Source organism: Pseudoliparis swirei, chromosome 5 (genome assembly GCF_029220125.1).
Source record: "Pseudoliparis swirei isolate HS2019 ecotype Mariana Trench chromosome 5, NWPU_hadal_v1, whole genome shotgun sequence".
Lineage (NCBI taxonomy): Eukaryota > Metazoa > Chordata > Actinopteri > Perciformes > Liparidae > Pseudoliparis > Pseudoliparis swirei.
Genome location: NC_079392.1, coordinates 27,256,004 through 27,271,003, shown reverse-complemented (window position 1 = coordinate 27,271,003; position 15,000 = coordinate 27,256,004). Strand labels below are relative to the sequence as shown.

Here is a 15,000-nt window from a genome sequence, read left to right as displayed (position 1 = left end):
CGCCGACCGCCGGCCCACAGGCCCCGCCCACCTCGCTGCTGCCGGCGGCCCCGCCCCCTCTGGGTCAACCGGTGCAGTGCATGCCAGGTGAGGACCGGTCACGTGACCTGGGTTTACCTGAGGGCCACACAGGGACCCCCAGAGGCCCTCAGTCCACGGTGGACTGGTCTCTGCTGGATCAGGTTAGCTGGACTGAGGAACCGCCCAGAGGGCGGAGCCATGAGAGAATCTCCTCCTGGTCCAGGACTAGGAGGATCCCATTAGGACCAGAAGAGGCGGCGGCCTTCCCTCCAGACGGCGTCACGGACCTCCTCCTCCTGCTCCTCCTCCTCCTCTCCTCCCGGTCTCGGGCGTCTTCTCGTCTCCTCCCGGTCTCGGGCGTCTCCTCCTGGTCTCAGGCGTCTCCTCATCTCCTCCTGGTCTCAGGCGTCTCCTCGTCTCCTCCCGGTCTCAGGCGTCTCCTCGTCTCCTCCCGGTCTCAGGCGTCTCCTCGTCTCCTCCCGGTCTCAGGCGTCTCCTCGTCTCCTCCCGGTCTCGGGCGTCTCCTCGTCTCCTCCCGGTCTCGGGCGTCTCCTCGTCTCCTCCCGGTCTCAGGCGTCTCCTCGTCTCCTCCCGGTCTCGGGCGTCTCGTCTCCTCCCGGTCTCGGGCGTCTCGTCTCCTCCCGGTCTCAGGCGTCTCCTCGTCTCCTCCCGGTCTCAGGCGTCTCCTCCTGGTCTCAGGCGTCTCCTCGTCTCCTCCCAGTCTCGAGCGTCTCCTCGTCTCCTCCCGGTCTCAGGCGTCTCCTCCTGGTCTCAGGCGTCTCCTCGTCTCCTCCCGGTCTCGAGCGTCTCCTCGTCTCCTCCCGGTCTCGGGCGTCTCCTCGTCTCCTCCCGGTCTCAGGCGTCTCCTCGTCTCCTCCCGGTCTCAGGCGTCTCCTCCTGGTCTCAGGCGTCTCCTCGTCTCCTCCCGGTCTCAGGCGTCTCCTCCTGGTCTCGGGCGTCAGGCGGTTCTGCCGGCGGCTCGGCACGGGAACACGAAGCCACGCTCACACTCGGAGGCTCGAGACCCGACCGTTCAGAACTTTTGCATAAAGAGTTTAATCTGAATGTGAGAACACGACCGCCGAGAGGTCATCACGAACGTTCTGGTTCTGAGTTGCTGCGGAACACAAAGTGTCCTCCAGACCTCAGAGGGAAGCCGCTGACCTCCGGGTGACCTCCGGGTGACCTCCGGGTGACCTCCAGGTGACCTCCGGGTGACCTCCGGGTGACCTCCAGGTGACCTCCGGGTGACCTCCGGGTCGATGAGGTCCTTTAAGTCCACAAACAACCGCCAGCTCGACGTAAATATTGAAGTGGTTTTCACATCCTCCACAGAATGTCCGTACCACAGAGCTCTGGGCTTTGAGTCCGGGTCCATGGATTCAGACCAGATCAGCTGCTCCAGTCAGGACCAGTACGTGGGCTGGTACTCCTCCTGGACCCCCTCCAGGGCCCGCCTCAACAACGAGGGCTTCGGGTACGTGGCGACGTCACCGCTCGGCTCCTCGTGGTGGTCTCGACCGGCTCCTGGTGGTGGTCTCGACCGGCTCCTCGTGGTGGTCTCGACCAGCTCCTCGTGGTGGTCTCGACCGGCTCCTCGTAGTGGTCTCGACCGGCTCCTCGTAGTGGTCTCGACCGGCTCCTGGTGGTGGTCTCGACCGGCTCCTGGTGGTGGTCTCGACCGGCTCCTCGTGGTGGTCTCGACCGGCTCCTCGTAGTGGTCTCGACCGGCTCCTCATGGTGGTCTCGACCGGCTCCTCGTAGTGGTCTCGACCGGCTCCTGGTGGTGGTCTCGACCGGCTCCTCGTGGTGGTCTCGACCGGCTCCTCGTGGTGGTCTCGACCGGCTCCTGGTGGTGGTCTCGACCGGCTCCTGGTGGTGGTCTCGACCGGCTCCTGGTGGTGGTCTCGACCGGCTCCTCGTGGTGGTCTCGACTGGCTCCTCGTAGTGGTCTCGACCGGCTCCTCGTGGTGGTCTCGACCGGCTCCTCGTGGTGGTCTCGACCGGCTCCTCGTGGTGGTCTTGACCGGCTCCTTGTGGTGGTCTTCAGGTGCGCCTGGCTCTCCAAGTTCAACGACCTTCATCAGTGGATCCAGGTGGACCTGGAGGTCGTTGCCGTGGTTTCCGGCATCCTGACTCAGGGCCGCTGTGACGCCGACGAGTGGATCACCAAGTACAGCGTCCAGTACCGCTCGGTGGAGACGCTCAACTGGATCTACTACAAGGACCAGAGCGGCAACAACCGGGTGAGAACAGAACCACAGAACCACAGAGAAACATCCAGACATCAAGTTTACACACGTAAAAACAAAGAAACCACAAGGAGCACAAACAATACGACGCATGTATTTAACAATATAAAACATGTATTTAACAACAATATAAAACACATATTTAACAATATAAAACATGTATTTAACAATATCAAACACATATCTAACAATATCAAACACACACAACACTAAAAAGAGACATTTAGACCAGAAACACGAAAGACGTCAGAGATCCCCCCCCCCCCCGTCACGGTGATGACGTCATGACTTTCCTCCAGGTCTTCTACGGGAACTCGGACCGCTCCACGGTCCAGAACCTGCTGCGCCCCCCCATCGTGGCCCGCTACGTCCGCCTGCTGCCGCTGGGCTGGCACACCCGCATCGGCGTGAGGCTGGAGCTGCTCATGTGCATGAACAAGTGTCCCTGAAGGCACCACAGCCCCCTCACTGCCCCCAGCTGACAGCCTGCTGCCGCTCAAATAAATACATCACGTAACTCGTTGCATACCAGTGGTGGAAAAGTACTTCTACACGAAGTATATTTTACTATATTCTTTAGGTATTTTACTTAAAATGTTTACATGTTACTGTAGTTCTCTTCCAGAGTAAATATTTTACTTTTTAATCTATTTCGGTACATCAAAGATATTGTACTTTTTTACTGTATTACATCTGAGGTAAATATTGTACTTTTACTATATTACGGAACATCACAGATACATTTTGTACATCTCCGAGGTAAATATTGTACTTGTTACTCCACTACATCTGATGTACATCTTGTACTTGTTACTGAACTACATCTGATGTACATATTGTACTTCTAACTCCTCCACAGATCAGATATTGTACTTTTTACTCCTCATTTTTCGGACAGTTTTAGTTTCTTTCAGCTGCAAAGACGACAACCGACATCAAAATGACACAAACACCAACAATGAGTTTGTTTTCTCACTGCAGTAAAAGTCGGACTCGTCTTCATCGTGTCCTCGTTCTTATTCCAGAGGCTCGCGGACGTGTTTATGACTTCACGTCTGTATTCTGTATCAAATGATTGTTTTTAAAGACAACACTGGAAACCTTCAGAGACTAAATACTGTAGGGAATAAATAATCAGCAGGTAAGGATTCAAATTAAATGCTTTATTTGAGATTTACCGTTACATTTGTAAACATGAATATTGTAAAAGTGTGAAGCGTTGATGGTAAAGCAGAGAAACACAGGGAGCACACGGCCGTATTAATGTAATACACCTTCAGCAGGAGGTTCTCACGGCGTTGAGTCCCCAGAGGCTCAGAACCGCAGCAGAACCCTCGAGTGCAGCGGTTCCCAACCCAGGACGGACCAGAGGGCAGAACCCGCTGGACCGGAACGTTTAGAACCAGAGCTCCTTCAGGAGGAGAGAAACACATCGACACGAGGCCAGGGAACCAGAGAACCAGAGAACCAGGGAACAGGTCATGGGTCAGGAGAGGAGGCTGCAGAACACTGGACATGGAACATAGAACCATGGAACACAGAACCATGGAACATAGAACCATGAAAACATGACAAATGTAAAATAAGGTTGGGAACCGCTGCACCTGTTCCCTCAGGAGAACATGTTCCTCCAGCTGCTCACACATTACTTTCTAACACTAGTTAGGGTGATGTGAGGTGATGTTCTGTGTTCTGTGATGTTCTGTGTTGTTCTGTGTTCTGTGGTGAAACATGTGGTTGGGACGTGGTCTGAGGGAACTCTTGGTCAGAACCGTACTTCCTGTGAAGACGTGGTCAGAAGCCTCCATGAGGCTCCAGAACCGGACGTTCCTTCCAGAAGGATTGTTGGGTCTGTGCGTTATTATGGGACTGCAGTTTGTTATTGTGTAATATTTGTTTAAAATGTATCTCAAAATTATGATTTACACACAAACTGTGCATGAAAAAGTCCCAAATGTTGTGAGTGCATGTTGGGGGTCAGGAAACAAGCTGCAGCGCCGCTTTCTGTCCTCCAGGGGGCGACGCCACGCAGGATGTTGGTGTCGTTTATGGCACATAGTGTCTCAAATGGCTGCGTTACAAAAAGACATAAAAACCGAAACACCGAAACACCTGAACACCTCCCCTCCCCCAAAAGAACAAAGAGTAGAGATCGTCAACTCAGACTCAGAAAACTTAAAAGAGCGATAAAATCCAGAAGAAGACGATTTGACCAGCAGGACATCGAGAGGACGTGACCATGTGACGAGTTAAGCTTAATAAACCAATCACATGACCATGTGATTGGTTGAACTCGTCACATGACCATGTGATTGGTTGAACTCGTCACGTGGCCATGTGATTGGTTGAACTCGTCACGTGGCCATGTGATTGGTTGAACTCGTCACGTGGCCATGTGATTGGTTGAACTCGTCACGTGGCCATGTGATTGGTTGAACTCGTCACATGACTCCTCCTCCATCCACTGAGAGCTCAGAGGGCCTTAAGGAAACACAGTACGATGTACTAAAGTCCTCTATTGAAACTAAACACACTTAAACTCTACACTTCATTATGTATATAAATATCCATCTATATATATAATTATTTAATTTGTAATATATTTACTTTATAATACAAACTATAATCAGAAAGACAGAAGTAAGAATACAAAGTCTATCAAACATGGAAGCTTCAAAAAATGAAGACGTTAAAACGTTTGACCCGTTAGCAAGCAGAGCAACCGAGTGTGTGTGTGTTCATGTGTGTGTGTGTTCATGTGTGTGTGTTCATGTGTGTGTGTGTTCATGTGTGTGTGTGTGTTCATGCGTGTGTGTGTTCATGTGTGTGTGTGTGTTCATGTGTGTGTGTGTGTTCATGTGTGTGTGTGTTCATGTGTGTGTGTGTTCATGTGTGTGTGTGTTCATGTGTGTGTGTTCATGTGTGTGTGTGTTCATGTGTGTTCATGTGTGTGTGTTCATGTGTGTGTGTGTGTTCATGTGTGTGTTCATGTGTGTGTGTTCATGTGTGTGTGTGTTCATGTGTGTGTGTGTGTGTGTTCATGTGTGTGTGTGTGTGCGTGTGTGTTCATGTGTGTGTGTTCATGTGTTCATGTGTGTTCATGTGTGTGTGTGTTCATGTGTGTGTGTGTGTTCATGTGTGTGTGTGTTCATGCGTGTGTGTGTTCATGTGTGTGTGTGTGTTCATGTGTGTGTGTTCATGTGTGTGTGTGTTCATGTGTATATGTTCATGTGTGTGTGTTCATGTGTGTGTGTTCGTGTGTGTTCATGTGTGTGTGTTCATGTGTTCATGTGTATGTGTGTTCATGTGTGTGTGTGTTCATGTGTGTGTGTTCATGTGTGTGTGTGTTCATGTGTGTGTGTGTGTTCATGTGTGTGTTCATGTGTGTGTATTCATATGTGTATATTCATGTGTGTTCATGTGTGTGTATTCATATGTGTTTGTGTGTGCATGTGTGTGTTCATTTGTGTGTGTGTTCATGTGTGTGTGTTCATGTGTGTGTTCATGTGTGTGTGTTCATGTGTGTGTGTGTGTTCATGTGTGTGTGTGTGTGTGTGTGTTCATGTGTGCGTGTGTTCATATGTGTGTATTCATGTGTGTGTGTGTGTTCATGTGTGTATGTGTTCATGTGTGTGTGTTCATGTGTGTGTTCATGTGTGTGTATTCATGTGTGTGTGTTCATGTGTGTGTGTATGTTCATGTGTGTGTGTGTTCATGTGTGTGTGTGTTCATGTGTGTGTGTTCATGTGTGTGTATGTGTGTATATGTGTGTTCATGTGTGTGTGTTCATGTGTGTGTGTGTGTGTGTTCATGTGTGTGTGTTCATGTGTGTGTGTGTTCATGTGTGTGTGTGTTCATGTGTGTGTGTTCATATGTGTGTGTGTATTCATGTGTGTATTCATGTGTGTGTTCATGTGTGTGTGTGTTCATGTGTGTGTGTATTCATGTGTGTGTGTTCATGTGTGTGTGTTCATGTGTGTGTGTTCATGTGTGTGTTCATGTATTCATGTGTGTGTTCATGTGTGTGTGTTCATGTGTGTGTGTGTGCTCATGTGTGTGTTCATGTGTGTGTGTGTGTTCATGTGTGTGTGTGTTCATGTGTGTGTGTGTGTTCATGTGTGTGTGTTCATGTGTGTGTGTTCATGTGTGTGTGTTCATGTGTGTGTGTGTTCATGTGTGTGTGTTCATGTGTGTGTGTGTTCATGTGTGTGTGTGTTCATGTGTGTGTGTTCATGTGTGTGTGTGTTCATGTGTGTGTGTGTTCATGTGTGTGTTCATGTGTGTTCATGTGTGTGTGTGTTCATGTGTGTGTGTGTTCATGTGTGTGTGTGTTCATGTGTGTGTTCATGTGTGTGTTCATGTGTGTGTTCATGTGTGTGTGTGTTCATGTGTGTGTGTTCATGTGTGTTCATGTGTGTGTGTTCATGTGTGTGTGTTCATGTGTGTGTGTGTTCATGTGTGTGTGTGTTCATGTGTGTGTTCATGTGTGTGTTCATGTGTGTGTGTTCATGTGTGTGTGTGTTCATGTGTGTGTGTTCATGTGTGTGTGTTCATGTGTGTGTGTGTTCATGTGTGTGTGTTCATGTGTGTGTTCATGTGTGTGTGTGTTCATGTGTGTGTGTGTTCATGTGTGTGTGTTCATGTGTGTGTGTGTGTGTGTGTGTTCATGTGTGTGTGTGTTCATGTGTGTGTGTTCATGTGTGTGTGTTCATGTGTGTGTGTTCATGTGTGTGTGTGTTCATGTGTGTGTGTGTTCATGTGTGTGTGTGTTCATGTGTGTGTTCATGTGTGTGTGTGTTCATGTGTGTGTGTTCATGTGTGTGTGTTCATGTGTGTGTGTGTTCATGTGTGTGTGTGTTCATGTGTGTGTGTTCATGTGTGTGTGTGTTCATGTGTGTGTGTGTGTTCATGTGTGTGTGTGTTCATGTGTGTGTGTGTGCTCATGTGTGTGTTCATGTGTGTGTGTGTGTGTGTGTGTTACACTCGGGGTGTAGGAGCAGAGGGCCGTCTGGTCCTGGAGGTCACAGGGCCGTCTCCTTCAGGTCGTTGAGGTTGGGCATGCGGGTCCTGTTGGGGCGTCCGAAGCCGTGCCCGTTGGGGCCCAGCTGCTCGGGGTAGGGGTTCCCCTCGGCGCGGCCCGGCAGCGGGAAGGCCGCCTGCCGGCTCTTCAGCTGCGGCGTGGCGAGGCCCCGCCCCTCGACCCCCACGTGGCCCCGCCCCTCGAGGGCCGGCGGGTAGCGCAGGTCGGGGGCCGGCGGCGGGTTGGAGGACGAGAGGTGCAGCAGTCTGCGTAGAGACTTCAGAGGCTGACTCTGAGGAGAGAGGACCAGAGTGAGGAGGAGGAGGAGGAGGAGGAGGAGGAGGAGGAGGAGGAGCAGCAGGAGGAGGAGGAGCAGCAGGAGGAGGAGGAGCAGCAGGAGGAGGAGGAGCAGCAGGAGGAGCAGCAGGAGGAGGAGGAGGCAGCAGCAGGAGGAGGAGGAGCAGCAGGAGGAGGAGGAGCAGCAGGAGGAGCAGCAGGAGGAGGAGGAGGAGCAGCAGCTCTTCTCCAGACACTCACAGAGCTGTGGGAGTCAGGGGGCCGGTCCCGGTCCCGGTCCCGGTCCCGGTCCCGGCTCTTGTCCCGGGTCCTGTGGCGGCTGCTCTGGTGACCGGAGGACCTGGAGGACTTCTGGAGGACCGGGTCCCCCCCGTCACCGGGACCCTAACATGCACACGCACACACACACACACAATTAAACTAAATATAAAAACAAACATTAACATCCCTCGGTGTGAGGAAGAGGACTCTTCCTCTTCCTCACACTGAGGAGCGACTTCCTGCAGCAGCGTTACTTCAACTCGGCTCCAGATTGCATTTTATTTGCTCAGTCATCAGACCCCCCCCCCACCCCAACAGACCGGCTGGTATAAATAGAACAAGTGAGGGGGTGGAGCCTGGACCACCTGCTCCACGCTGACAGAATGTGGTTCACCTCCCTCCTGAACTTCTGCTGCGTCGTCAACATAAAACATCATGAGAGAATCCTGGGCTTCAGCCTCACTTTGGAGGGGGGGGGGGGGGGCGGAGTCTAGAATACGTCCACAGCAGAACTTCACTCTGCTGCAGGAAAACTCTGGAGGAGCAGAAGCTCATATAAACACTTCAGAACATCAGTACTGGCCCTTTAAGAAGCTCATATAAACACTTCAGAACATCAGTACTGGCCCTTTAAGAAGCTCATATAAACACTTCAGAACATCAGTACTGGCCCTTTAAGAAGCTCATATAAACACTTCAGAACATCAGTACTGGCCCTTTAAGGAAGCTCACAGAAAGTTACCATTTGAGATTTCTTCTTCTTCTTCATGGCCCTGAAGAAGCCCTGCTTCTCCTTCTCCTTGGACGGCTCGGACGGGTTCAGCACCACGGTGTCTGGGCCGGTCCTGGAACGACAACACCGGGTCTCAGAGTGGACCCGAGGCCCCACGTCATGTGACCAGGGGGCGTCGACTCCACCGTGACACGCCCACAGAACCCAGAGGAACGTCATGTTCTCTGATGAGCAACGAGGCGAGACTGTGTTAATGTTGGCCACAAGAGGCAGAATTGTGTGTGTGTGTTGCTCATTTTTAATATGCAACATATTCAACATTAGTAGAGTTTGAATAAACAAGAGACAGCGCTGTGTGGAGCGGAGGGGGCGGGGCTTAAGGGCTCATCAACAGCATTTCACTGTTACTTTAACACATGAAGCAAAGACTTCTATACAACCAGAGGAGTTAGTTGTGGTTAGTATAATAATCACCAGGGGTCGAACGCCGGCTGACGTTTGGAGTTTTTGGCCACGCCCCCGCCATCCCCCGACAGCCCGGCGCTCCGGCTCGGAGCTCGGCCGTCGTGGAAGTTGTCGGGCCGTGGAGACGGGACTGTCCACACACACACACTGTTGAAACCTGACCCACAATGCACTGCAACCCCCTTCCTCGGCCTGACTCCACCCACCTCTGTAGAAGCTGCCCCCCCTCCTCGGCCTGACTCCACCCACCTCTGTAGAAGCTGCACCCCCTCCTCGGCCTGACTCCACCCACCTCTGTCGAAGCTGCCCCCCTCCTCGGCCTGACTCCACCCACCTCTGTAGAAGCTGCCCCCCCTCCTCGGCATGACTCCACCCACCTCTGTAGAAGCTGCCCCCCTCCTCGGCATGACTCCACCCACCTCTGTAGAAGCTGCCCCCCCTCCTCGGCCTGACTCCACCCACCTCTGTAGAAGCTGCCCCCCCTCCTCGGCATGACTCCACCCACCTCTGTAGAAGCTGCCCCCCCTCCTCGGCATGACTCCACCCACCTCTGTAGAAGCTGCCCCCCCTCCTCGGCCTGACTCCACCCACCTCTGTAGAAGCTGCCCCTCCTCGGCCTGACTCCACCCACCTCTGTAGAAGCTGCCCTCCTCGGCCTGACTCCACCCACCTCTGTAGAAGCTGCCCCTCCTCGGCATGACTCCACCCACCTCTGTAGAAGCTGCCCCCTCCTCGGCATGACTCCACCCACCTCTGTAGAAGCTGCCCCCCTCCTCGGCCTGACTCCACCCACCTCTGTAGAAGCTGCCCCCCTCCTCGGCCTGACTCCACCCACCTCTGTAGAAGCTGCCCCCCCTCGGCATGACTCCACCCACCTCTGTAGAAGCTGCCCTCCTCGGCATGACTCCACCCACCTCTGTAGAAGCTGCCCCCCCTCCTCGGCATGACTCCACCCACCTCTGTAGAAGCTGCCCCCCCTCCTCGGCATGACTCCACCCACCTCTGTAGAAGCTGCCCCTCCTCGGCCTGACTCCACCCACCTCTGTAGAAGCTGCCCCTCCTCGGCATGACTCCACCCACCTCTGTAGAAGCTGCCCCCCCTCCTCGGCATGACTCCACCCACCTCTGTAGAAGCTGCCCCCCCTCCTCGGCATGACTCCACCCACCTCTGTAGAAGCTGCCCCTCCTCGGCATGACTCCACCCACCTCTGTAGAAGCTGCCCCCCCCCCCCGGCCTGACTCCACCCACCTCTGTAGAAGCTGCCCCCCTCCTCGGCATGACTCCACCCACCTCTGTAGAAGCTGCCCCCCCTCCTCGGCATGACTCCACCCACCTCTGTAGAAGCTGCCCCCCCTCCTCGGCATGGACTCGCTGTAGATGTTGCGGTTCTCTTTGGACGAGCCTCCATCTTCTGTCTGCTGGTCGTGATACAAGCCAACCTGAGAGAGAGAGAGAGGGAGGGAGAGAGAGAGAGAGAGAGAGAGAGAGAGAGAGAGAGAGAGAGAGAGAGAGAGAGAGAGAAAGGGAGAGAGAGAGAGAGAGAGAGAGAGAGAGAGAGAGAGAGAGAGAGAGAGAGAGAGAGAGAGAGAGAGAGAGAGAGAGAGAGAGAGAGAGAGAGAGAGAGAGAGAGAGAGAGAGAGAGAGAGAGAGAGACAGGGAGAGAGAGAGAAAGGGAGAGAGAGAAAGGGAGAGAGAGAGAGAGAGAGAAAGGGAGAGAGAGAGAGAAAGGGAGAGAGAGAGAGAGAGAGAAAGGGAGAGAGAGAGAGAGAGACAGGGAGAGAGAGAGAAAGGGAGAGAGAGAGACAGGGAGAGAGAGAGAAAGGGAGAGAGAGAGAGTGAGACAGGGAGAGGGGGCGTATTGATTTCCAACTGGTCGTTATCTTAATAAAGCTGCAGAGGCCGTAAACGTTTTGAGGTTGTTTCTCAGAATGAACGACTGAGTGCATCACATGAAGAAGAGGAAGCAAAGCACACGAGGATGAAGAGGCAGAATCTGATGAGAGGGAGAGAGAGAGAGAGGGAGAGAGAGAGAGAGTCCACCCACTCCCTCTCCCTGTGAAGGTGGATGTGGGCGAGCAGAGAGTCGGACATCGTTGTTCTGCCGCTGGGCGTGAGAGGAGTCCCTTATGGGGGGGGGGGTCTGCTGGGTGAGTCCCTTATGGAGGGGGGTCTGCTGGGGAGTCCCTTATGGAGGGGTCTGCTGGGGAGTCCCTTATGGAGGGGGGGGGGGTCTGCTGGGGGAGTCCCTTATGGAGGGGGGGGGGTCTGCTGGGGGGGGGCTCGACCGAGACCAGCTCGCCCTGCTAATGGAGACACGGTGGAGCGGCACAAACACACAGGCTATATGTCTATATATATATACATATATAGATGTGTCTATATGTGTATATATATATACACGCATATGTATATCTATATAGATATACATATGTGTGTATATATATACGTGAAACAGGATTCTCTGTATAACATAAACAGCGAAGCTCCTTCAAAGCTGTGAACACGACGTGTTCAGCCCCCTGCTGGAGGCCTTCGGTATCACATCATGCTGGAGGACTGACCCGGCTCAGGTCCTCCCTGGAGGCCCCGCCCCCCTCGCGGCGGGGCAGCGTTCGGTGCTGCAGCTGCGGCGACAGCAGCTGGAGGCTGCTGGCCCGCGTGGGCCCGCCCGCCGCCACCGCCAGCCCCTCCTCCGCCCCGTGCGTCCTCTGGTGGTCCCGCCGGACGTACATGGAGTGGCGGTGCGGCCGCTGCTGGGAGGAGAAGGGGCTGGTGTAGCCCTGGCCGTACGCCAGCGGGTCGTGCGGGGCGGAGAGGGAGTGGGCGTGGCTCCTCTCCGGCGCCGCGCCGTCCGGCGGCGCCAGGACGTCCGCCGCCTTGGCCTCCTCTGAGGCCTTGTGGCGGGCGGAGGAGCGCCGGTGGGACGAGTCCAGGGTGTTGCTCTCTCTCTCGGAGCGAGCGCTCCCTCGGTCCGCGCGGCGCGGCGCCGGGCTGCTCGGCGCCGTGAGGTCCAGGCAGCTGGAGGGGATGTAGTGCGACGCGGGCTCGTCGGCGTAGAGGTGCACGTCGTTCAGGTCGCCCACCGACTTGGCGTCGCTCAGCGTGCCGTGGCTCTTGGGCAGGTTCAGGTAGGAGAACCTGGAGGACGGCGTGGAGCCGTGGGACTCCGTGTAGCCGTGGCGCCCGTGTTTCTCCCCCGATTGGAGCGTGTTGGTCTTCCCCTCCACGAAGGAGTGGCGGTTCTGGTGCGAACGGAAGTTGGACTTGAGGTACTTGGCTCCGGGCCCGTCGGACCCCTTGGGCCCCGGGTCCCCTTTGCTCTTGGCCTCGGCGGGGCTCAGCAGGTGGGGCAGGTTGCTGCTGGCCAGGTCCACGTGGTTGAAGAGCGGCGGCGCGTAGCTTTTGGGGTGCAGCGTGGGGCTGACGGCCGTCGGCATGTTGCCGTTGAGGAAGCCGTCGGCGCCGGGGTGCAGGTCCTCGTGCCGGGGCAGGCTGGAGCACTCTCTGCTGCTGGAGCGGTGGCCCCCGGAGCTCTTAGCCCCAACATGGCTCCTGGCAGGGCAGACAGGAAGGGCCTGAATATACAGGCGCTGGACACGGGGGGCGTTATGCAATCAATCGGAGGTTATTGTCGTCGTAATCAAATAGATAATAACGCATTTACATGTGGCGTCCCTCAGGGATCGGTCCTAGGGCCATTGGGACTACAGATGAAAAATAGCCGCTTGGCTAACTCTGGCACATTTACTGCAATGTTTTTATCAATGTGCACTGTCCCTTATTAAATAAACCATTTTTAAAAAAGAAGAAAAAAAGGGCCACTGCTCTTCTACATGTACATTATCTTTACAATGTAGAAGAGCAGTGGCCCTAGGATCGATCCCAGAGGGACGCCTCACGTGCTCATCTTCATAGAAGTAAATGTAGAAGGAGAAGCGGATTGAGCCGTTGGTCTCAACTGTAGTGAGACGTTTATTTATTATCAGTCTAATGAGCTCGTAGAATGCAGGAAGACAAACACGTCCTCCTGCACCAATGGCAGCTTGTGAGCAAGTTAGCTTAGCATCGGTAGGTTAGCTTAGCATCAGAAGGTTAGCTTAGCATCAGTTACATCTGAACCATCTGCATTGAAAGAAGAACCAACAACGAGCTGAAGGCTTTCCCAGTGACTCCTCCCCCCTCTAGGGTTTAGCTAACGGTTCCTCATTAGCATAACTCCGCCCCTCCCCCGACCTGCTGGGCGTGGTGTTGTCTCCGTGGTGAGGCTTCCTCTTGGACGAGCGGACCGGGGTCGGCGTGGGCGGGCCGGGCCGCTCCACGAGCCGCAGGGTCTGGAAGGCGTGGTGGTTCAGGCTCGGCTCGGTGAGGAAGCGCTCCGTCGGGTTCAGCAGCAGCAGGTTCTGAGAGCCCAGAGACCCCGAGACCCCCAGCGTCACACACAGCTACACACAGCTACACACATGTCCCATGCAGCTGGATCCTGCAGCAAGGCACTGAAGACAAGTCTGTGAGCCGGAGGATGCTGAACTCCTATCATCAACAACAACAACAATAACACATTCTGTCAACTCGGTGCTGGAGCGGCTCTGGAGGCCGGTGAGGAGCGAGAGCTGCAGCTCGGAGATGTTTGCAGTGAGTCATCTTTTATCGGCTGGTGCACAAGCCCCGCCCACATCCTCGACTCAAAGCTCCTGTTTGCAGCGAGCAGTCACGATGTAGTAATAATAATAATAATAATAAAACACCGAATGCAGATATGGAGGTGGTGGTATGCAAGAGGCGTGAAGAACACACCTTCAGCAGGTCCAGCAGCGCTCCGCCGATGATGCCCAGGTAGCGGCGCTCCAGCGTCTGGGGGTGATTCACAGCTGGGAACTGAAGGAACACACATTGTTATTATGATTAGAGTTCAGGAGAACAACAACAAAACAACAACAAACGTCCAGGTGATGAATGAGCCGAGTGAAGGGAACATGGAGGTGACTCTTCATGAGCCTCTGAGGTTCTCACCCTCAAGAGACTCAAAGCACATGAACCTGCATCATGAAGCCTCATCACTGGGTCTTCATCAGCAGTTTGGAAACTAATATACTTCCTGTGGCGAAGGGAAGCACGCCCCCCCCCCCCCCTGCAGTATGCATGATACAGCAGAGTCACTGAGATCCAATCAGTCACAGTAACACAAACAACGCCACAACAACAACAAGCAGAGAACAATGAGGGAAGAAAGTAGCTGCAGCACGAGGTCAGAGGTCAGCGGTCAGCGTTACCCGCAGCCCGTGGAAGCGAGGGTTGTTGTAGAAGAGCTTCATCTGCTCCGGGGGCAGCGGGCCCAGAACCTTCTGGATGGTGAACAGCTGGTCGATCTCGCTCTCTCCCGGGAACAGAGGCTGCCCGTCGCTCAGCTCCCCCAGGATGCAGCCCACCGACCACATGTCCACGGCCTTCCCGTAGGGGGCGCTGCCACACACATTTAAAAGAGGGGGGGGGTCAGGCAAGAGAACTTCAAACGCCCGACGTAAATACACAGAGAGCATGTATCCTAAATAAATATCTCTGTGGGCCAGTAGGTGGCGATAAAGGCTATTCATCATGTGTTAAAGCTGCATTCTCTCTCCTGACCACCAGGGGGCGACTCCTCTGGTTGTATAGAAGTCTATGCTTCATGTGTTAAAGCTGCATTCTCTCTCCTGACCACCAGGGGGCGACTCCTCAGGTTGTATAGAAGTCTATGCTTCATTTGTTAAAGCTGCAATCTCTCTCCTGACCACCAGGGGGTGACTCCTCAGGTTGTATAGAAGTCTATGCTTCATGTGTTAAAGCTGCATTCTCTCTCCTGACCACCAGGGGGCGACTCCTCAGGTTGTATAGAAGTCTATGCTTCATGTGTTAAAGCTGCGCTCTCTCTCCTGACCACCAGGGGGCTCCTCTGGTTGTATAGAAGTCTCTG

At 54.1% G+C, this 15,000-nt stretch overlaps 2 protein-coding genes across 3 annotated transcripts in view; one reads left to right on the top strand and one right to left on the bottom strand.

Moving 5' to 3' along the window:
- The window catches only part of LOC130194375 (retinoschisin-like), a 3,739-nt gene extending 466 nt beyond the window's left edge, over positions 1–3,273 (top strand). Inside the window, exons 1-4 of the mRNA XM_056415359.1 lie at positions 1–87; positions 1,357–1,498; positions 2,072–2,267; positions 2,573–3,273. The exon at positions 1–87 is cut by the window's left edge and continues 466 nt beyond it. Of these exons, the coding sequence (XP_056271334.1) occupies positions 1–87; positions 1,357–1,498; positions 2,072–2,267; positions 2,573–2,722 (575 nt within the window). The 3' untranslated portion in view covers positions 2,723–3,273. The remainder of the gene's footprint in view (positions 88–1,356; positions 1,499–2,071; positions 2,268–2,572) is intronic.
- Positions 3,274–7,112: 3,839 nt separating this feature from the next.
- Positions 7,113–15,000, bottom strand: part of LOC130193820 (cyclin-dependent kinase-like 5) — a 24,470-nt gene continuing 16,582 nt past the window's right edge. The window contains exons 9-17 of one of the 2 annotated variants that reach the window (XM_056414578.1): positions 14,321–14,510; positions 13,845–13,925; positions 13,284–13,450; positions 11,612–12,602; positions 10,384–10,489; positions 9,059–9,179; positions 8,594–8,696; positions 7,831–7,974; positions 7,113–7,585 (exon numbers count right to left, since the gene is read on the bottom strand). In XM_056414578.1, coding sequence (XP_056270553.1) covers positions 7,295–7,585; positions 7,831–7,974; positions 8,594–8,696; positions 9,059–9,179; positions 10,384–10,489; positions 11,612–12,602; positions 13,284–13,450; positions 13,845–13,925; positions 14,321–14,510 — 2,194 coding nt within the window. In that variant the 3' untranslated portion in view covers positions 7,113–7,294. The remainder of the gene's footprint in view (positions 7,586–7,830; positions 7,975–8,593; positions 8,697–9,058; positions 9,180–10,383; positions 10,490–11,611; positions 12,603–13,283; positions 13,451–13,844; positions 13,926–14,320; positions 14,511–15,000) is intronic. The other variant, XM_056414579.1, reaches the window with a different exon arrangement.